This window comes from Ctenopharyngodon idella, chromosome 19, assembly GCF_019924925.1.
Source record: "Ctenopharyngodon idella isolate HZGC_01 chromosome 19, HZGC01, whole genome shotgun sequence".
NCBI classification, from domain to species: Eukaryota; Metazoa; Chordata; class Actinopteri; order Cypriniformes; family Xenocyprididae; genus Ctenopharyngodon; species Ctenopharyngodon idella.
The window spans coordinates 25,889,300-25,913,048 of NC_067238.1; the positions used below are offsets into that span (position 1 = coordinate 25,889,300).

Genomic DNA, 23,749 nt, shown 5'->3' on the forward strand with positions numbered 1-23,749 from the left:
AGGTGCTTTTGTGCTTTTTGTATCTTAACGATCCCTTGTCACCATCCACTTTCTTTTTCTTTTTTCAAAATCCTTTTGTGTTCCACTGAAGAATGCAGGTTTTGGAATGCTGAACAGATTATATTCCACAATAGGGACAGCGGCCAATAATGATTTGTTCTTGTTAAAGGGACTGTTTTCTGTCATCTTTCCATGCTGTGAGAGCTGGTTTGGTTTGGTGTTCTTAGAGTGACAAGTCCACTGAAAGAGACATTTTATGGTGATTGATATTGCCCTGAAGGCTTGTTTCTTTTCTCCATGCTGAAATAACAAAGCTGTCCTCACTCACCTGCATTTTGACAGGCCCAAGAAAGAAGGCAAGCCCTCTCTGCCCTGATAGAGAGGCCGGCTTGTATCACTTTGCAAAAGGACTAGTTTGACTGATTTAGAATCATTGGGGAGGTTAGTAAAATATCAGCCCTTTGACACAGACCAACACCAATGTTCTAAGTGGGCTGGATCTCTAAGTACTTGCAATTCTCTTTCGTCTCTGCTCATCAAGACATTCTGCCTTGTTGCTTAGGATGGACAAAGACTGTAATGGGGCTTTCACACTGGCAGTTTAGTTAGAAACACTGCATGATTTGTATGAAAAATTGGTAATGTGAAAGTTGTAATGTGGACCTAGGAACACACTGGGGTACCTAACCCGAGATTACACAACTGCCAGATTTTCTATATATATTGTAATTCAATTCAATTCACATTTATTTGTATAGCGCTTTTCACACTACATATCATTTCAAAGCAGCTTTATAGAGAGAACGTATGTCAACATTACAATTTAGAGTAATCTGTTATCAGAGATGGCTCTGTCCAATTTTTGTAATTTCAGCAATCTACATATACAAATCACGCAGTTAGCTAACAATGTATTAAGTTAAGCAATGTATTAATTTCAGATAGAAACAATGAGCTCATGGAAGTAATGAAAACATGTTAACAATGATTGGATATATAGCAATTTTTGGAATGGAGTATGTTGATCCAGAGTTTGCGTCATCTGAAGTCCTTGCAGGAGTTGGCGCTGTCTCTTCACAGGTGTTGGACATCTGAAGTCTTTATAAGAGGCTGGATCCAAGCCGAAGCTGATGTACTCTCTAGTGACCTCGGGACGGGCGTCCTGAGATAAAACAGAAAAGCAAATGGAGAATAATTAGCGTAGCTGCTGTAATAAGATTAAGCAAAGATAGTAATGTGCAATTGATCTGATATAACTGGAGTACAAGGATATGAGATCCATTATGTGAACGCTTGGCTAAAGAGATGCGTCTTTAATCTAGTGAGTCTGAGCCCCGAAAATTATCAGGAAGGCTATTCCAGAGTTTAGGAGCCAAATGTGAAAACGCTCTCCCTCTTTTAGTGGACTTTATATATATATTTATAGTATATAGTGCACTGGAACTGTGGCGTGATTTGCATGAATGTGAAAGCTACTCGGGCTGTATTTAACTCCACTTTTAGACATAAACTCACAAACTTCCCTAAGCAGTTCCCTTCGGGGGAATCCCCACTGCCATTTTGAAGTGAGCAGTCCAGTTTAAATGAGCCTTGGTTCACAGGACATGACGGTACTTCTGGACCATGTTCACATATGGCTTCCTTTTTGCATAATAGAGCTTTAGTTGGCATCTGCAGATGGCACGGCGTATTGTGTTTACTGACAGTGGTTTCTGGAAGTATTTCTGGGCCCATTTAGTAATGTCATTGACACAATCATGCCGATGAGTGATGCAGTGTTGTCTGAGGGAAGGAAGACCACAGGCATCCAGTAAAGGTCTTCGGCCTTGTCCCTTACGCACAGAGATTTCTCCAGTTTCTCTGAATCTTTTGATGATGTTATGCACTGTAGATGATGAGATTTGCAAAGCCTTTGCAATTTGACGTTGAGGAACATTGTTTTTAAATCTTTTTACGAAACTCTTTCACAGATTGGAGAGCCTCTGCCCATCTTTACTTCTGAGAGACTCTGCCTCTCTAAGACATCCCTTTTATAGCTATTCATGTTACAGACCTAATATCAATTAACTTAATTAGTTGCTAAATGTTCTCCCAGCTGAATATTTTCAAAATTTCTTGCTTTTTTTTTAGCCATTTGTTGCCCCCGTGCCAACTTTTTTGAGACCTGTAGCAGGCATCAAATTCGAAATCAGCTCATTTAGTGGATAAAATAGTAAAATTTCTTCCTTTAAACATTTGTTATGTTATCTATGTTCTATTGTGAATAAAATATTGGCTCATGTGATTTGAAAGTCTTTTAGTTTTCATTTTATTCAAATTTAAAAAGCATCCCAACATTTCCGTAATTCGGGTTGTATTTATAATATTAAAAAACAATGTTCATGATTAATTTGATTATTTTTTGGAAGTGAAAATGCAGTCTTTGTTCGGTCTTTTTTTTAATATCAGTTGCTACTCTGTTCATGTTGTGATAATCACTCCATTTTTACTCGAGCAAAACATCAGCACATGGATCACAGTGTGAAAGTGAGTTTGGAAATGATGAAACAACTATTTTCACCCGTCGGAGTTGGAAAATGAGTGGTATGTTCTGTTACGTTGAACTATTGAACCTAAACAAACCATATCATATTCTGAAGTTTCTCCGCAGACATCTGCACAATTGATCATAGCTTTTAGCTTTTGCTGTGACCTTGCCTACCCCCTCACACCACTATGCATATTTTGATCAATTTCAATGATGGACATTGCGACAATCAGTTGCAAAACATCGCCCACACACTCTTTAGAACACCGTGATCCATGAGGCATCACATAATTACCAGCAGACTGTTCTTATTTAGCTGCTGCGCTAAAGAATTTAGCAAGACAAATGAACCTGGTTCTGTTGGTACAGACGTGAAAGAAGATAAGGAGAGGGAGGGAGAGGAGGAGACAAGCTCTTGTCGAAGAAGAGACATGTATAGTCAATTAATTTCTGTTTGTGTTGGCAACTTAATCCCATTATATACCCACAGGATTTTTATAGCTACTAACTTTCCATTTAGTGTAAACCATTTATGAATTATGGCACAGAAAAGTGTAAAAGGAAACAGTTTAAGTGAATGGGATTGACTGGCAAAAGCAAATGAAAGGAGGGAGGAAGATTTAAGCTCTCAGAGGTTCCTGAGAGCTTGTTCTATTCATACCAGTTGATGGTACGCAGTCTTAAACGCAAAGCTGTAATAGTCAGTGGGAACTAGTAATGGAAAGATGACTTTAATAGAACACACAAAGTCTACATTGTAAACTATGAGAATAATGGGGGTTATATTGGGTCAGAGCAATCTGGAGATTTCAAGTTTGATTCAAAGAAGAAAAAAATAACTTGCAGATTCTTTGTCAATCAGTTCCTTTTCATATGCAGTGCAGATGTGGTTTGATTTCACTACACATATTCCAGCTTTACTTCATTATATTAAAGTCCCCCTGTAGTCAATAATTGTATCCCTTAAAACTTATCTTTGATCATCAGAATTACATATTTAAGCGTTTTTTCCCTGTGAAAAAAATTCTTAATGCATAGCTTGAATGTAACTCTACACCCTTGCCCCATTTAATACACAGATCTATGAATATGATAATAAGCCCCGCCTCCACTCACTCGCACGAGCTCAAGAGATCCACTTGGTCAACTTACTGAGGTAAACGCTGCACAATGGTATTGCTTTTTACAACGTCGGACACATAACAGTAATTAATATGATTAGCGTTTTGCTTGACTGTTATCAAACAGCTAATAATGTGTTGCTAATGTTACACAAACCATGTTCCAGTTCGCAAGTCAGACAGCTGTCTTCTAACAATCAGTATCCTTAGAAACGCTTTGAACAACTCAGAACGTCAGTGGAGAAAGGCATATAGTTCTTCATAACATCGTAATATGCATCATACACCCGCCATATTGCTAAATCTACACAATTTTTCATATCAACAGAAAAAAATACCAGGATAACCTTCTTTTGAGACCCCCTTGTTAATGAAATGCTAAAGCCCACCATGATTACAAGGTGGTTTGTGACGTCAGAAACACCAGCGATTTCAAACCGCAGGTTTGAGACTGTCTTTGGTTCACTGCAGTTTTAAAGAGAAAATACTCAGCAATGGTGTTGACTTATGAATTTGCACATGGTTTGTCTTAAAGCATGTTAAAAACACCAGATAGACATATGAACAACATTAAAAACTTGATTTTCACCACAGGGGGACTTTAAATTGAGGCGGACCAGGAAAAAACTGTAAAAATGAAATGGTTTGGCGAAAACTGTAAGTGATTTAACATCACATAATATATGTAATTTAATTGTAAAATGCTGTAAAATGTAGGTTTTTTTGCAAATGAAAAATATTATTTACATTCCCTGAAATCCCTGTGTGACACATCAGATATGATTTATACTTTATATAAATACTTTTGTTTCTTCCCTCTTTTTGGTTTGTTGTCAGAAATGTAGGGTGTTTTGTGTTACATTTTCTGTAAAAAAAAAATCAGATTTTAGTAGTTTAAGTAGATTAGCATATTAACTTTATATAACTTAATTAAATATACAGTTATAAGTTGTAAATTATACAGGCACTAATATGCCAATTCGTAATTGCTAAAACATTATCACCCTATTTTTACAGTGAATTTCTGGAAAGCACAGCTGCTGTTATTTTACCATAAATTTAACAGTGTAGTTTTTTTTTTTTATTATTATTTTTTTTTTATTTCAAATTATATTCAGCATAACAATTTGAGTGAAAAGTTGAATTTAAGATTTTGTGAAATAAAGTGCAGAATTTTAACTATTTTTTCAAATAAAAACCTCAATAAAAATAAATAACTGAATTAATAACAGTAAAACAAAATTTTAAATAACTTTTTTATATTTATTTTTATTGCTTTTTTAAATATATATTTATACTATTTCCATAATAATTGGAAATAGTATATATTAATAATTTTATTATATAAAATAAGATTAAAAATCCCAGATTTTCTCAGACTTCGATCTCAGACTATTGGACCTCACTGTATATCTATATTTTCAATCACAGTGGTGCCCCATTAAGCAGCTCCAGGATTATCATCAGATTATATCCTCCAAACCTCCCAAGTTTAATTTCAGTTTAATCCCAGTTTAATTTCAATAATGTCTCATATCACCATGTTCATCCTTTTTTCCTGTGTAGCAGTGCAGGTGTGGCATAAGCCTTTGCTATGAGAGAGAGAGATGGCAGGGGGTAGAACATGAGAGAAGGAGGGGGCTAATTAAACGTGAATGTTCTCTGTTTGGGTTTTCTTTTTGGGGGTGGTTGCTGTGGGCATTTTTGCAGCTTCCATCTCAAAATGTTGAGACAGGGAAGGGGGGAGTATGCAAGAGACGGCGAGAGAGGTAGAACGAAGGAGGGGGTGAGTGATTATGTGTCAAAAAAAAAAAAAAGGGATGTTAGACTCAGTCCTTAAAAAGCTCTGGCACTGAGTTCATAAGTTCCCAAACTCAAAGCTTCCAACCCCGGACAGTCACAACGAGATGGTAGAGAGAGAGAGCAGGAAACTGAAAAACTATTCAGAGGGTAAATAAACAGAGAGGATGTTTCTGGTTCTGAGCTGTTCTGAGCTGTCCTGAACGTAAAGTGCGTGAGGAATAGGAAACAATCTCCCCCCTCTAGGCTGTCATCTGGATAGTGTTGCTTTTATATCTGCTGCATTGTTTTGGCAAACACCACTACAAGTGTGCTGTTGTAGAAAGACATCTCTCTAGAGCAACCCATCAAGCAAAGAAAAAGGAAAAAGAAAGAAGCTGAGAACCAGAACTCCGATCTTCAGAAAAGTTTGGACTAGTGCTAATCCCAGTGAAGCTCTCTCATCCGACCTGCTTTCAGAGGAGAGCCCACACTATTTCATCCGTCCTTGGATTATATCTTTCCTACCGTCAGCATTTTCCTGGGATGGGCTGGCTGCCGTGTCTGTGTTACCTGACAGCGGCAGTAGTTGTGGCGATTGGCTCGGAAAGACGGCAGCACCAGGTGCAGCATGGCCCCTGCCGCTACACTTTTATCCTTCCAGAGGTGGAGCAGTGCCGGCCTGCGGGGGACTTCCAGGTGACTAACTCCCTCCAGCGGGACTCACCCTCGGCCCCGGAGTCGCCCCATGCTGAACCCACCTGGCAGGAAAGGAAGCTGGAGACCCTAGAGAGTGCCACAGAGAACAATACACAGTGGCTGCAGAAGGTAGTGAATTAAATTAATCCACCTAAACCTCATTCTGTCTGTTTCTTGTTCATCTTTTATAGCACCAGTGGTTCTCAAATTGGGATGTAGGTTCATCCTAATCAGAGTAAGCAGGGGAAATTTGCTAAATGCTAAAACGTACATGATAACTAACAAGATAAGTTGGCAAAATAAATACGTAGTTCAGTCGTGAAACTCTTTCGAGCATCTGATTGGTTCTTTTAAAGCCGACTACTTTGGCCAATTGATCTGTTTGTTTTTTTCTATCTACGTAACCTATTTATTTCCATCCTGAACTGTCTCAACTCAGTTCAGCATGCCATGGGAATTTTCCTAGCCCTTCACCTTCCCCAGCACCACCTGCCTACATCTGCTTAGGGGTTCTCCCTACTTTCTTGCCGCAGCTTGTGTTCTATTCACTGTATTTATGTGCATGTTTCGGCAGTAGCCTTTACTCATGCAGCAGCAGCAGCGTAGCAGATCTAGTCCACCAAAACTAAGCCTATGTACATTTGATTCTTATCAATAAATGCTATTTAAATCTATTCCAAGTAGTGCTGTCAAACGATTAATCGCGATTAATTGCATTCAAAATAAGATTGTGTTTACATAATATGTGTGTGTACTGTGTATCATTATTATGTATAAAAACTAACACATGCATGTATATATTTAATAATAAAATGTTATATTTATATTTATAAAACGGTTAGTTCCTGTCCTTGATTCTGATTGGTCAACAGCTGTGTTGACGACCACTTCACCCAACGGTTCTGTGTATCACTACACAACACCCTTAGCAACCACTCTTAGCAACGTAAACTCTTTGTTCTCAGTTGATATTGTTCATTGAAGCTCACTGTATTATGTAGAAGAGTGTTGTGAGAAAGAGATTGAGTGAGCGAGTTTATTACCTGCATTCAGATTTAGCATTTTCCTTCAGGTCAGTCTAATGTTCATAATATAAAATCTGTTTAAATGTCTGATGTATTATCTTGTCCTTTTAACAGTTAAGGGGTTTTCCCATGACTGACAGCGCTAGTCAAAGCATTTGTCAGTTGCGTCTTGTTCCGTGTTCACAACATTGTCTTTTTAATGTAAAAGTCTTCACTACTGACTGAAACACTCATAAAGACAGTCTTTGCCGCCATCTAATGGCGTAATAATGTAAGTTCTGTTGCTGGTCACGGTCAGGGACTATTTTTTCCGGCAGTAGGAAGGCTTTAGTGAAAGTTTACTTCATGAAAGTTGCATTGATACATATTTTTGGCTTTAATATTTGTATTGTGTGGCAACCATTTTATAAAAGTAATGAGGTACTTGAAGCTAATGCTGTATCGTGAATAAGCCACGGCTGAAGGGGTTGCAGGCACTCCGCTCCAACTTAATCACGATACAGCACAGGCTCTTGTACCTTATTGCTTACATAAAATATTTATGTTTATATAAAATGTAAAGTATATAAATATATATACATCATATACATGCAAATATTTCTTAAATGTATACATGTATATGTGTGTATTTAAATATACATAATAATTATACACAGTACACACACATATATTATGTAAACACAAATTTTTATTTTGGATGCGATTAATTATTGATGTCAAGGATGTGCATCCAATCAAACTCTATGGTATTGTGCTGCGAAATTTAGTACGTTCTTCTTTTGCAAAGCAATTCACATGGTCGGTTTCCCAAATTTTCTTGTTTTAGGGATCTAGAAACTGAAGTGCAGAATTTTAAATATTTCAATTTAAAAAAAAAAACGAATTAAAAATAAATTCATCTTAGCAGAAGCTATAGCTAAATTAATCAGATGCTAACAGGTTGTGTGACATCCTCGAAAATCATGAACAAAGCTGTGAAAGGAAATACAACCCAGACTAAGATGGTTTCTGTCAACCACATAGTGTTTGTATGGTGAATTATAGGCGCCCGAGCATCGGAATTTAGACATTTAGAAACCAAACTGTAAATATTTGTCCTGTTCAGACTATGTCATGGATAATGTTGGAGTTCATGGAAAAATTAATATATTTCATTGTCTGATTGTAAGGGATTTTGTTTACTTTTGTATGATAAATAATTTTGATATTTTGTTAGGTCGCCACTTGATTTTCTCAAGTGGTTTTGCTTCAGGATCCAGAATTTACATTAGACAAGTTTATGCACATTATTTATGTTTGTGCAATATAGATGTGTCCCAATCTGTATTACACATTATCCTCATAAGGTTATTACATTTGGAAAGAAGACTGAGAGAGAGGTAAATCCTGAACATGTTTAAGCAAGATTTCCTGGATGTGTAGATCATTTAAGCCTGGTGGAGTTTGTCAGTATCTGAAAACTGTTTTAAAACCGGAAAGACAAGGATTCGGCCTCCGTTAAGGGCCGTCATATTTTCTCAGTAAAAGCTCTAACATAAAACATTGATTCTGCACTGTAAAAAGTAGAAGTGCGTCTGTTTCTACCTTATCCAACCCCTTTAAAAATAATCTTCGCTGATGTAATCGAATGTTGTCAGGTTGATTCTGCAACTGTACTACATTTACATTTATTCATTTAGCAGGCCCTTTTATCCAAAGCTTAGATAAAAAAATATTCTTGTCATATTAAATAATAATCTGACTTTGATAAGTACATTTAACTTGGATGTCAAATTTTAGGTTCCCTGATAAACATTATTACAGTGTGTTTCTGACTAACATAATTCAGGCTTATCTCTAAAACACTCTGTTTGAAAGGGATATTGCTCTTTTTACAGATACCAACAGTTAAAACCTGCGGATTATTGTGTGGATGGTCGAGATAATGATGTTTTTGCAGTGAAGGTCATTTAAAGTCTGATAACATTATGGCACAGTCATTTCCCACAGTAATTCAAATAAACTGTGTGTTTTGAGACAGTTTATCTCTGTGCCATTTGCACTACGTTTCAATGAGAAGGTCATTACTTGTCACATCAACACAGATTCTGTTATTTAGGCCATATGAACAGCAAAAACTTCTAATATATGCTTTGTCCTTTGCTAAAAAAATCACATCCCAGCCAGGCTTTGGCCTGCTCTGTTTGTCACCCAGACTATGGGCCATCTACAAAGTCTTATTCAGGCTTCCCATTGAATCACTCCATAAATATGGAGACGGAGGGGGCTTAGTATCATACGTGCACACCAGAAATCCTTCTGCATGCCAAAGGATTACAAAAAGGGTCAAACACACTCATGAGTCGTCAGACTTTCAATTTTACAAGACTTACATCTGGCACAAGTTGCATTTATCTGACAGTAGGAGGTATAGAAAAAAAGGTAAAGCGCCTACTATAACTCAGAAATAGCGGTCCAGGCAGACCCTCTTGACATGCCTATATGCACGCTTTCACCAGCAGGCCAAATGTTGTATAAATTATTATTTCACTCCCTCTCCGGTCATTGAGTGCAGTGTGCGGTAGAATCAGCAGCTTCCTGAGCATTGGAGAACGTTGACCTCTGGCCCGCTGCTGAGTGGATTGTACTGGGTTTTCAACACCACAGACGATCTGCTTTGCATATGCATTACTAGACTTTCCGGCCAGAGGCCACACATGAGATGGTGTATTTGTATCACACACCATAGTCCCACATGACTATCTGACCCCCAGGGTCTTCGAGAACCCCCCTAAAGAAAACATGAGCTAATCCTGTATGTTCTTCAATGAAATTCCAATGAGGGAACAAGCATGCCGAATTACATGTCAGGGACAACTTGATTTTTCTTTTTTCCTTTTTTTTGTTCAGCATCCTGACTTCTGTTGAATCACATTAATCCTGTGGGTGGTCATTGTTAGTTAGTTAGTAGTTTTTCATTGTTCCTGTTAATTAATGTAGTGGAACTTTATTGTAAAGTGTTCCAAGATTTGGTTTTTGAAATAACTCTCTTATGCTCAAAGAGGCTGCCAAAGGTACCAGGTGAAATATGTAGTTAGTAGCATCACTATGTTTAGTTAGAAACTCACCATCACTGATTTTCTCTCACAATCAGATAGCACACACTGTTCACTATTCATATTATTAAATTACATAAATATAGAATGTGATTCATACATGGGCGTAAAACTAAACAAACCTGCTATGAACATAGCAATTAACACAAATCCTCTTGCCCTAAAACGTTTATCCAGGCTCTGTTCAGAAAAGAGAGAAAAGCAAACATGAAAAATCACAACAAGCTTATTGTGTAATAGTACTGACACAACAAACCAAAAAGCCTTTGTATTTGTTGTTTTAGAGGTGAATAAATCACCTCTCTTTCAGGCAAGAACACGTCTCCATGTGGAATATGCTCAGTCAGTAGTTGTAACAGTTTCTTGGCTTCCCAACATCCTTTCTTAATACTACATTCTAATCCAAAATAATCTCCTACGACAGATCTTCTGCTTGCCTATGCAGCCTCTGTCTCTCAGTTTAAAGCAGCCAAGATGCACTGACACGTCCTTCTAAAAAAAGATAGGAAAAAGAAAAAGAGTGAGAGACAGACAGACAGACAGACAGACAGAGAAGTAGTGAATTATAGGAATACTTCAAACCAAAAGGAAAGTTCTGTCATTATTTACTAACCCTCATATAATTCCAAACCTGAATGTTTATTTTTTCCATAAAATGATAATTCATAGTAACCATGGACTGCCAATCTCCAAAAATGACAAAACAATAGCATTAAAGGAGACCTATAATGCCCCTTTTCACAAGATGTAATATAAGTCCCCAGAATGTGTCTGTAAAGTTTCAGCTCAAAATACCCCACAGATCATTTATTGTAGCTTGTCAAATTTGCCCCTATTTGGGTGTGAGCAAAACACAGCATTTTTGTGTGTGTCCCTTTAAATGCAAATGAGCAGCTGCTCCCGGCCCCCTTTCCAAAGGAGGGCGGAGCTTTAACAGCTCGCACTTCGGTTGCTCAACAACAACAAAGCTGGAGAATCTCACGCAGCCAAAATGACGATTGTCAGTAACGGTGTTCAGCCTTACATTGTTCAAACCGGAGTCGGACACTGATAGAGACACTCAGGAAGAAGTTACAACTTATAGAATGCATCTGGACATTTCTGAATGGTTAATGGATAAATTTATGCAGTTGCTGTGGAGTTGATTCAACTCATCGACTAGCATGTGCCGTCATGTTAATCTTTTGTGCAAATCCAGCATTGAATTGACCCTCGTCTGTGAAGCAGTCCAGCGTAAAATTACGGCATGGCAACAACACTCTACTACAACAACTCTTCCTCTTCTCTAAAGCAGCCCAACATGGCCTCGCCCCCTTTGTTGCTTGTTCTCAGGGCAGGGTTTATGTAAATTAGAGGGTTAGAGATGTCACTAACCCGGGAAGAAGCTTGTTGTAGTCCTTAAACATTGAATTCTTTAAAAGAAAATATCTCCCTTTGCATTGAACTTTGAGCGTCGTAACTTTGCAGATGTTGTTTATGCTCTAACACTAACTAAAGTTAAAAAAGTGAAATCATAATCAACCACCCCTTTAAAGTCATCCATTTAACTTGTATGCTAAATATGGTGCCTATAGCGCATGTTGGATGTCAGTAACATCAAACGTCATTGGTTCAAAAGTGTCTCATAACCAAACGTCATAATGTCAAAAACCTGCTTTTATAGTTAATTTGTAGATCTTGACAGGATGTGATCACTATGTCATTGTATAGAAAAGATGTATGTGAATGTTCTCTACAAAACCTGTTTTTGTGTTCCATAGGGATAAAAAATAACATCATACAGATTTTGAATGTCATGAGGGTGAGTAGATAATAAATAAATATAATTTTCGAATGAACAATTCCTCTAAAGAAGTGAAAGATTGCTCAATAGAACTATTCTTGCTCAACTGTCCTTGAGTAGGCCGATCTATTGTTTTCAGTAAAGCTTCACAGAGAGTTAGAGTGTTCATGTTTGGCCTCTTTTAATAATAAATCTCATTTTCCAGGAAATGGGAAAATACAAATGGACTTGGCTGCTTTTTAATTCACTTCCATTTTTTTATACCTCATTATTTAACTCAATTAAAACCCTTTGAATGTTCATTACTGAAAGTGCCGGAACAGCAAGATTAAAGGTAGTTTAATCAATGCCACTTTAGTTTGCCGCAAAGCTCACCTACTTAGGGACTGGCAAAAAAATCATCTTTGGAAAAACGTCCAAATTACATGGTACAGTGAAGATTTGACAGGATTTCTCTTCCCTTTTGTCATATTTTGAAAAGGCCACATCAGTCTGAGCTCTGTTTATTACTCTCAGATGTTTGGTGCCTCGATTTTATAGCTTGCATAAATGGTCATGATCTTTATTTATTTATTTTTGCCTCCCATCATGTCACAGCCAATGATGAATTAAACTGAGCAAACAAAACATAGTTTACCCAAAGGCGCTCACACCAGTGTCTCAGCAGGGTGGTAAAGCTAAGAGATGCCATGTATTGTGCATATGGAATGAAGTACACTGCAGATGTCATTTATTTGTGGACAGTGGCACTGAAGATGGATGAGGGCATATTTGTATTGCCTCATTAGAATTGTACAGTGTGCACTGAAGTCCATTTGTCCGAAGGGAGTCAAGCACTGTCAGTAAGATTGATTGTACAGCACTTGTTTTAGCGTTGATTTCCGACCATGCATTTCATATTGATTATTTTTGTGCTGTTTTGGCCTGTTGGCAAACTTCTCAGACACTTTTCAAGATTATATATCATTTTCACTAAAGGCTAGCACCGACAGACACAACAAACACAGACAGACATGTTCTTTTTGCAGGTTTTGCCGAATTTTAGTTGGATCAATGTGTTAGCCCTGTTGGTGTCTGTTGATGTTGATTTTTTTTCCCCACAGAGAACTTTGAATTTTCTATTCATCAAAGAGTAAAAGTAAAAACTGTTTTCAACATTGATAATAAGAACCATTATTAATAATTGAGCACCAATCAGGATATTAGAATGATTTCTAAAGGGTCATGTGACACTTAAGACTGGAGTAATGATGCTGAAAATTCAGCTTTGCCATCACAGGAATAAATTATATTTTAAAATATATTAAAATAGGAAACAGTTATTTTAAATTGTAATAATACATCACAATATTACTGGTTTTACTATATATTTGATAGCATAAATATAACAAAAACGTTGAAAAAATAAACTTAATTATTCCAAACTTTTGACCAGTACACACACACACAAAAGTGTGGAATAATTAAAATGTTTTTATTGTTTTTGAAAAAATATGATATAGAAGGGATAGCCTGTGTTTATGCCTCTCCATGCTGAAAGTTCTTTGTTATGTACAAGTATTTTGTTTGTTGACATGTCTTGTGTCATGTTTACAGCTGGAGAGTTATATTCAGGAGAATGTGAGATCAGAGATGGAACGGAATGTCATTCACACCCAGACAGCCACTATGCTGGAGATCGGAACCAATCTTCTAAGCCAATCAGCGGAGAACACACGCAAACTGACAGATGTGGAGACACAGGTGAGGCTGATCAAATGAGACTGACAGCATCCAGAAATATAAATGGCACCCCGTTCTAACTGAGGCAAGCTTCTGCAGTGAAATGCTTTTTCTCTAATCGCTTAAACCGCATTTTGAAGACAAGCAGTCATGTGGACACCTCTCACGCCAGCATTTGTTAAAAATCCTCTATTATAGCAAGCAAACTGCTCAATGAGTTGCACTGGTGACTCAAAATCCAATTAAATTCTTGGAGCTCAATGACTGATAATATTTAACCTTGTGCAGTTAAGTGAGTTCACAAAATGAGGCCTCAGTACATCACATTTGTCACTCAAAGCACTGCTGCCTATTTTGGATAGTGTGTGTATGGTTTTTCACTCATCTAAATTCATGGCCAACAGAAGCAGGGTTAAGTGGCCATGTAGAGTAGTGTTGGAAAAGAATCAGAGAAACAGTGAAAATAGCCCAACTAAAACAGCCATAGTGTTTATCCTCTCAAAGAGTGATTGTTTCACACTGCTATGTTTTTGCTTTCATTTTGTCGCAGTCAGCAGTTCATTGAACATCATAGTACAGCCTGAAAAAATACTGGGCTTACAGTATGTTTGCTGTGTTAGAGCTGCTTGGAAAAACATGTCGCTGTTTGAATGAACAGGCATGATGGGATAATCACTACTGAAGAATGTGTGACTTTTTGAAGTGTTTGGATCACTTTATTATGGCTTCAAACACTTAAGGAAACAGTTCAGCCAGAATTGAACCATCTTTCATTATTTTCTAATCAAACATTAATGTTGTTCCAAATCCATATCTTTCTTTCTTCCATGGAGCGCAAAAGGAGAGATTTTAAAGACTTTTTCATGCACCTACAATGAATGAGAACTGTCTGATCTGTGAACAATCTTTCAAGTTGAATCTTTTCAGTTAATCAAATGATTTGATCATAGTGGTTTACAGTTTATTAGATATATTGATAGATTATCAGTGAATACATAAATATTTAGATGTTCCTCACAAGAAACTATCTTATGACTTGGAAATTAGTCTTTTATGACATTTTAAGGTGCGTTTGCATCTTTTTTTGAAGCTTGAAAGCTTCAGTTTTCATACATTGTAATAGAATGGAAAAGTGCGCCCAGCACAGTCTTTCGATTATTCCTTTTTGTGTTCTGTGGAAGAAGGAAAGTAATTCAGATTTGGAACGACATAAAGGTAATGACAGAATTTACATTTTTGGGTGAACTATTTCTTTAACCCTGATTAAAACTCATTAACATACTGTATTCGTTTCCAACAATGCTACTTCAAACATTGTTCTTGGATAAAGTTGGCAGCTATAATGTTGCAGGGAAACATCTGGTACTACCTTCAACATTCAACTACAGCATTTTCTTGGAAAAAAACCTAAATCCTGTACATTTGCATCCAAGCAAAGATGAAAACCATAGTACTTGGACAAGAAAAGCGGCATCACTCTCTCATGTCTTTAAATATTTTAAAGGTAATCTCTCTTTCCGCTTGTCTGTCATGTGGGCCTGTTTGCAGGTGCTGAACCAAACCAGTCGTCTGGAGATCCAGCTGCTGGAGTACTCTCTGAGCACCAACCGGCTGGAGAAGCAGCTCTTAGAGCAGACCCAGGAGGTCTCCCGCCTCAATGACAAAAACAGGTGAGTCGTCTGCAAATGTGCAGTGTCTCAGTCACACCCTCGTGCACGTGAGCTCTGTCTCTAAAGTTATTACAAATGCAAAAGCGCATTCATGCATATTTTTGAAACAGGATACAAAGGAAAATGGCTTGTAAGATGCTAATGATTTGTGATAATAAAGTTGCTCATACACACTTTATGTAGATCACGTTGCCTCTTTGCATCTTTCTATGCCAAATTGAATTAATTTTTTTTCAAAAAAGTGTTTTGGACCCATGTCCACCTGTATTTAAAAGGTTAGTTCACCCAAAAATGAAATTTCTGTCATTATTACTCAGCCTCATGTCGTTCCAAACCACTAAGACCTTCTTTCATCTTCTGAACACAAATTAAGATATTTTTTATGAAATCCGAGAGGTTTTTTTATCCCATAAAAAACAACATAATTTCCATCATTCAAGGTCCAGAAAGATATTAAAGACACCGTTAAAATAGTCCATGTGACTAACTGTGGTTCAACCTTAATGTTATGAAGCAATGAGAATACTTTTTGTGCGCAAAAACAAAACAAAAGTAACCTCCTTGGTGAATTTTTTTGTCTGGAGCCCTGTCAGAAAACTTGGATTAAACTGCTTAATTCATATGGATTATTTTTATGATAATTTGGTGGAATGGACTTTCAATGGAGGGAGAGAAATCTCTTAGGTTTCATTAAAAATATCTTTAGAAGATGAATGAGTAAATAATGAAAGAACTGTCATTTTTGGTTGAACTAACACTTTACTCCCCCTCATGCCATTCCAAACCTGTATGCATTTCCTTCTTCTGCAGATCAGAGTGAGAAGCATGTTGGTAACCAAACAGTATTGGTTCCTATTGCATTGTAATCTCTTATCCATATGGAAGTCAATGGGAACTGAAACTGTTTGGTTACCAGCATTCTTCAAAATATCTTCTTTTATGTTCCAAAGAATAGAGAAAATCATACAGGTTTGGAATGAAATGAGGGTGTAATGCTGTGTGCTCAGGCAGATGATGACAAAGACTAATCAAGTTCAAACACAGTTTAATATAATAATCCAAGCAGGAATCAGAACAGGCATCAGGGTACACACACTTAACTAGCTACGAGACCAGACGAAGAACAACAGAAAGGCAGGAACTTAAGTAGTGCAGATAACAAAGTGCTAAATGATACACAGCTGACAAACGTGAACTTATAATGACGGTGACCATGGAGACGGAAGACAGGCGGGAACACAAACAAAGGAACATGTGACAAATGAAAACAAAACTGAAAGTCCATGAAAACAGAAACTAATGCAACAGAGGGTGAGTAAATGATGATAGAGTTTTCATTTTTGGGTGAACTATCCCTTTGATATCAGGTATAAAAAAGGCTCAAAGACATCTTATCAATAACCTAAGAGAGATATTTCTAATGTTCTCTGTTTTTTCCTGGTGTTTACTATCTCATATTCTGAAAATAAGTTATAAAACAAGGATCACCTGTTTCACAGCTTTTTTATGACTTTATAATTGTGTTCAAATAAACAATGATGCTGCAGAGCAGCAAGAACCTTTCATACAAAAAAACAGCACTCTGTTACAGTAAATTGTCTGTTGAGCACCATGCAGTAATAAAGAAAATACGTTTTCATCTTTCTCAGTTGGTCTTTCGGGAAATTTGGCTCAGTGATTATGCATCTTTCTGCTAACTCAAATTAAAATATGCAAGCATTTTGTGGAAACTTAAACTTTCTGTCAAAAAATGGGACGGTAAGATAATCTATTCAGGAATTAAATATCGTGAACAGGATTTTTTACAAGGTACTTTAGAATAAAGCTGCAGCTTAACAACAGCAGTGTTTCATCTCAACAAATTAAGATGACTTAAAAACAAATCATCTTAAAAACAATTTGACAAGGTATACTTAAGTGCAGAGCTCCTTGAAAGGATGCATGCTGGAAGAGCAGAAACAGCAAGCAAAGAAAGATTTAGGTAATGTTTCTTTCGACTAGCTGAAAGTAGCTTGTTCAATCTGTGTGGGTGGATTGTTTCAATAAAAAACTGCTGCAAAGTCATTAGTCGGACTCATAAAGATCAGGCCTGTGGGATTTATTGTCTTTATTTGGAGCTTGGTACGGTGCCAGCTCACACAGCCTGTCAGAGTGTTTTGATTTTGATTTTGATAGAGAAGCCCAGGCAACAACACCATCTGTGAATGGCAGCGGTATCCAGGTGTTTACAGGTCTACCAGCCTCTCTGGCTCACAGAGGTTTGTGATGTGAAATCTGAGAGGCTTGTTCAAGGGTGTCATCTGAGAACGAACAAACAGCTATTTATCGACAGAGTGAAGTATTAAAAATTAGGATTTGATTTGACAGTCAATATAAGACAAACTGTTTGTCTATAGACACAATTTATGTACATTAAGACAATATTCTGCTCTGAGCAAGACAAAATCACACTGCTCCCCATCCACATACTGTAGTCTGTTGCAGTAATACAAACAGTAAAACGCACTAGTAATCCCATATGGACTTCCTTTATACTGTAAATACATTTGTGGTAACACTTTATTTCAGTTGTCCACTTTAGAAATTCTACTAACTATAAGTAACTTTGCAACTACAGTACATGTCAACTAGCAGTTATTAGTGTATTAGTGAATTGTCTGCTTAATATCTTCTAAGACTTTATATTGACCGTCCCACAACAGACATTCTACTAACTATAAGTAACTTTGCAAGTATGTGTTAACTTATTCTACTAACTCTAACCTAACAGTCTACTAATACTCTAATGAGTTAGGTGACATGTAGTTGCAAATTAATGAGAGTTGCTTGACACGTAGTTTGGTGTAGTTACTTATAGTTAGTAGAATGTCTAAAGTGGACCATTGAAATAAAGTGTAACCAAATTTGATATTAAAAAGGTCTTTCATCACTGATAAATGAGAATCTTACTATGTTATCATATTTGAACATGTTCAGGGAATTTGGTTATTGAAAATTAATTTAACTTAACTCTGCTCATAAGAACGAAATGAACAAAATGACTTGAATAAAAATGTGTTAATTTTTTGCTTAACAAGATCAAGTCAGTAAAATGATCCAATCTTCCCATCACTATATTGAACCAGAGGGACTTTGATTTAACTTGTGTTCCAACCATTTCACTTCCGGCTAGTCTTCAAAGGGTTTATAAAGAGGTTTTTTTTTCTTCTCTAAAGTTGTGCATACTGTACAGGATTTTAGATCCTCTAGATATCTTTGTTTGTAGAAAATGTATATAAACTGAGGTGCAACTATTTAAGTGGGGTATGCAGTTTAGTATTAATTTGTTGATATTCATTTGTTTATACAATAGCTCAACAAACAACATGTTTGAGAAACCTACATTTTAGACAAAATATATTTCTGTAACTTTGTCTATTTTTGCTCCTCTAACAAAAATACTTCCAGTTTTATTCCCTCTCATATAGCACATAGTGGAGTTTGCTTTCTGAATGAATCATTGTTGAATGAATCAATTGAGTGAATGACTCAGTGATTCACTTATAAAGACTAGGCTTGTTCGAGATGTTGTTCGAGAGCGATTCAAAAGCATAAGGAGACGTTTGCTCTCCAGTCGCTCTCGCAGTACTTTGATGTCATACGCCGATCTGTCTGTGCAGCACTGATGCATCTCGAACAAGCCATGGCTGCATCCGAAAACCTAGGCAGCTGACTCGTTGCCTCGCTGCCTTATCAGGCAATGACTTGTAAGGTAGCGTTTGTGCATGAAGGCACCTCACAAAACTGATCTACAGCAAAATAGCGCGAGCTTTGGTGAAAACTAAACAAATATTTAATTACAGTCTGGGGACTGAGGCTTCTAGTTGCTCAACTGTCTTAGGTCTTCTTTGTCGCATCTTCCTCTTTATGATGCGCCAAATGTTTTCTATGGGTGAAAGATCTGGACTGCAGGCTGGCCATTTCAGTACCCGGATCCTTCTTCTACGCAGCCATGATGTTGTAATTGATGCAGTATGTGGTCTGGCATTGTCATGTTGGAAAATGCAAGGTCTTCCCTGAAAGAGACGACGTCTGGATGGGAGCATATGTTGTTCTAGAACTTGGATATACCTTTCAGCATTGATGGTGCCTTTCCAGATGTGTAAAGGCCGGAACACCCCAAGCTGACGGTCGGCCGTCGGGCAGTTTTTGTTCGTCGGCCGACTAAGTTTTCTCAGTGTGTTCCGCACCGTTGGCTGAAGTTGGTCCTCGTCGGCTTTTTTTCGGCCGATTCGAAATGTTGAATCGGCGTCGGAGCATGTAGGTCCGTCGGGCCATCTGATCATTCTGATTGACCGTTCAGCTACTGCCACCTGCTGGTAAGGAAATGCATTTCATCTTGCGCAGGCGCAGAATGACGTGCTACTTGGCCGTCGGGTGTCGAGCGTCGGTTTGGTGTGTCAGGGAAACTTTGGACACAGACACTGCCGACGTGAGCCAACCCCGCCGTCTGCTTTCATCGCCACTAGTTCGTCAGCGTCGGCTTGGTGTGTTCTGGCCTTAAGCTGCCCATGCCACACGCGCTCATGCAACCCCATACCATCAGAGATGCAGGCTTATGAACTGAGCGCTGATAACAACTTAAGTTGTCCTTGTCCTCTTTAGTCCGGATGACATGGCGTCCCAGTTTTCCAAAAAGAACTTCAAATTTTGATTCGTCTGACCACAGAACAGTTTTCCACTTTGCCACAGTCCATTTTAAATGAGCCTTGGCCCAGAGAAAACGCCTGCGCTTCTGGATCATGTTTAGATATGGCTTCTTTTTTGACCTATAAAGTTTTAGCCGGCAACGGCGAATGGCACGGTGGATTGTGTTCACTGACAATGTTTTCTGGAAGTATTCCTGAGCCCATGTTGTGATTTCCATTACAGTAGCATTCCTGTATGTGATGCAGTGCCGTCTAAGGGCCCGAAGATCACAGGCATCCAGTATGGTTTTCCGGCCTTGACCCTTACGCACAGAGATTGTTCCAGATTCTCTGAATCTTTGGATGATATTATGCACTGTAGATGATGATAACTTCAAACTCTTTGCAATTTTTCTCTGAGAAACTCCTTTCTGATATTGCTTCACTATTTTTTGGCGCAGCATTGGGGGAATTGGTGATCCTCTGCCCATCTTGACTTCTGAGAGACACTGCCACTCTGAGAGGCTCTTTTTATACCCAGTCATGTTGCCAATTGACCTAATAAGTTGCAAATTGGTCCTCCAGCTGTTCCTTATATGTACATTTAACCTTTCCGGCCTCTTATTGCTACCTGTCCCAACTTTTTTGGAATGTGTAGCTCTCATTAAATCCAAAATGAGCCAATATTTGGCATGACATTTCAAAATGTCTCACTTTCAATATTTGATATGTTATCTATATTCTATTGTGAATAAAATATAAGTTTATGAGATTTGTAAATTATTGCATTCCTTTTTTATTCACAATTTGTACAGTGTCCCAACTTTTTTGGAATCGGGTTTGTATCATATTTGATATGCAAATATCTAAGGCCTCTAAATTAATTAGATTAGATTAGATTACGAGATTGTATATATAAAAAAGTGTATTGATGTAAACTTCAGACAAAATCCCCACAACTAATGCACAGACTGACAGTCTGGAACGCACAAAGTGGAGTGATACAAACAGTAAAAAATCCCAGTGTTATATCAGCAACAATGTGTAAATAGTTTTCTAAAATGCTCTTAATATGCACATAGAAAGACCGTATATGAACAAGCTAGTTTGTTTCTTCTCAGCTACCTGGAAGAGCGCTTTGCTGCCATGGAGGCCAAGCACAGCAGAGAGCTTCAGGTCATCCAGCAGGAAAAACAGCAGCTGCAGGAGCTGCTGGACAGACAGAATCACCTGGTCAGCCTTCTGGAGGGAGAACTGGCCAGCTCTACTCGAAACAGCACACTGCTCCAACGGCAGCAGGCCACACTCACTGACACAGTGCAGCAGCTACTGGCTATGGTCGCTCACTGTAACGGTTAGTGCCAGCTTCACATTATCAGGCTAAGCTGCCTACAACCGGCTCAGTGGGAACAAAAGGGTCTCTCTGAACAGGGCAATTGCTTAAATTCCCAGCGGAGGTCCGTCAGGCAATTTTCCAGGAAGATTGAGATTTAAATCAGTATTGCTCAAGCCAATCAATTCACAAACTTAAAAATGTCTTATGTATTTCCAGATATTTCGACTCCAATTGAAAAGGAGATTGTAAAGTTCAGAGACTGTGCTGAGATATTCAAATCTGGAGTTACAGAAAGTGGGATATACAGCATTCATCTTCCTAACTCCACCCAGAAAACTAAGGTTAGTACATTTAAACAATTTTCATGTGGACAATAAACAGGTTTCGAATAACTAGGATGGAGAAGAAAAAAAATTGCATGCAATACAAAATCATTTTGTAAAGCATGTATCTTGATTGCTGAAGAAACTGAGCTCTCCTGACATTTAATTCTTTGTGTTGTTTTTGAGGACTACATTATAATCTGGAAGGACAAAATGTTTTAGTATAATGCAATTTCAGTACGTCTTTGAAAAAAGGCTAAGATGAAAATGCCATGTTGATCAGAAAACCAAATTGAGAAGTCAGAGAAACATTTCCTTCAGGCCATTTCTCCGTGCATCTAACTGTGAATATGTTCCCGTATCTATTTCAAAATCTTGCCCTACTGAACCACAAGCAAACCAGTCAAGGGTTGTGTTTTGCCTTTGACTTCCAGAATCAAATCTAATTTCTGGCAGGCTCTTGGGGTGATGAACATTTTAAAAATGTGGCTAAAATTGTTTTTGTTATTCATTATTTTCCTGTGCGCTCATTCGTCTTCCCCTCCATTTCCTGTGGGCATAAGCGCCAGGTGTTTGGCAAAGATTCGGGAGCTTCCTGCCAACACAGGGTTTAATGCAGTGAGTGAGAGCGAGCTGGTATATGTATCACCACCCTTTCATACTGTGCCACTCCTCAGAGCAGCACGCTGGGTGGCTCCTTTCATCTGGAGAGTTTTAAATTGCTCTTTTTTCTACTTCACTTTGTTTCCTTAATGATACAAATGAAGATATTTATAAGGAATATTGATCAGGGCTGATGCAAGTTTATTGATAACATATGGTTCCTTTGGAAAATCCTGACCGGTGATGCTGACATATTTAAATGTTATGAATATTTTTGCTGCCAGAGGCAAGCTTATATGTATTTTTATTATGCTTTTTTTCGTGAATTCCATGTCCCATATTGCAAAAATATATTTCAGATATATCAAAATTAGCCTAAAGTATACTGCTTTTGATTTTTTTTTTTTTTTCATAAATATTTTATCACTGGATAGTTATTCACTCACATTTCCTCATATATTTTTTGGCCATTTTTAAATATATTTTCAAATGAAAGATATTTACATTAGTCCAAAATATATTTAAAAATACATTTTGTATTTAGCAAAAATTTATTTTATGATTAGAAGTGTATTTTCTTGCCCCTTAGTATACATTTTATAGAAAATTGTATAAATGTATAATATATATTTTGACATTAGAAACTTTGAAAAATAGTTGACATGTATCTATCATCAACTTTTCCCATCCATCCATCCATCCATCCATCCATCCATCCAACTAAAGTATCAACTTTCCCCATCCATCCATCCATCCATCCATCTAATTATCAACTTTCCCCATCCATCCACCCATCCATCCATCCATCCATCCATCCAATTATCAACTTTCCCCATCCATCCATCCATCCATCCATCCATCCATCCATCCATCCATCCAATTATCAACTTTCCCCATCCATCCATCCATCCATCCATCCATCCATCCATCCATCCATCCAATTATCAACTTTCCCCATCCATCCATCCATCCATCCATCCATCCAATTATCAACTTTCCCCATCCATCCATCCATCCATCCATCCATCCATCCATCCATCCATCCATCCATCAACTTTCCCCATCCATCCATCCATCCATCCATCCATCCATCCATCCAATTATCAACTTTCCCCATCTATCCATCCATCCATCCATCCATCCATCCATCCATCCAATTATCAACTTTCCCCATCCATCCATCCATCCATCCATCCATCCATCCATCCATCCATCCATCCATCCATCCATCCAATTATCAACTTTCCCCATCCATCCATCCATCCATCCATCCATCCATCCATCCATCCATCCATCCATCCATCCAATTATCAACTTTCCCCATCCATCCATCTATCCATCCATCCATCCATCCATCCATCCATCCAATTATCAACTTTCCCCATCCATCCGTCCGTCT

At 37.8% G+C, this 23,749-nt stretch overlaps 1 protein-coding gene across 1 annotated transcript in view; it reads left to right on the forward strand.

The window, feature by feature from the left end:
• Window positions 1-5,258: 5,258 nt before the first annotated feature.
• The window catches only part of angpt2b (angiopoietin 2b), a 31,184-nt gene continuing 12,693 nt past the window's right edge, over window positions 5,259-23,749 (forward strand). Inside the window, exons 1-5 of the mRNA XM_051873663.1 lie at window positions 5,259-6,255; window positions 13,626-13,772; window positions 15,300-15,421; window positions 21,210-21,442; window positions 21,641-21,765. Coding sequence (XP_051729623.1) covers window positions 5,974-6,255; window positions 13,626-13,772; window positions 15,300-15,421; window positions 21,210-21,442; window positions 21,641-21,765 — 909 coding nt within the window. The 5' untranslated portion in view covers window positions 5,259-5,973. The remainder of the gene's footprint in view (window positions 6,256-13,625; window positions 13,773-15,299; window positions 15,422-21,209; window positions 21,443-21,640; window positions 21,766-23,749) is intronic.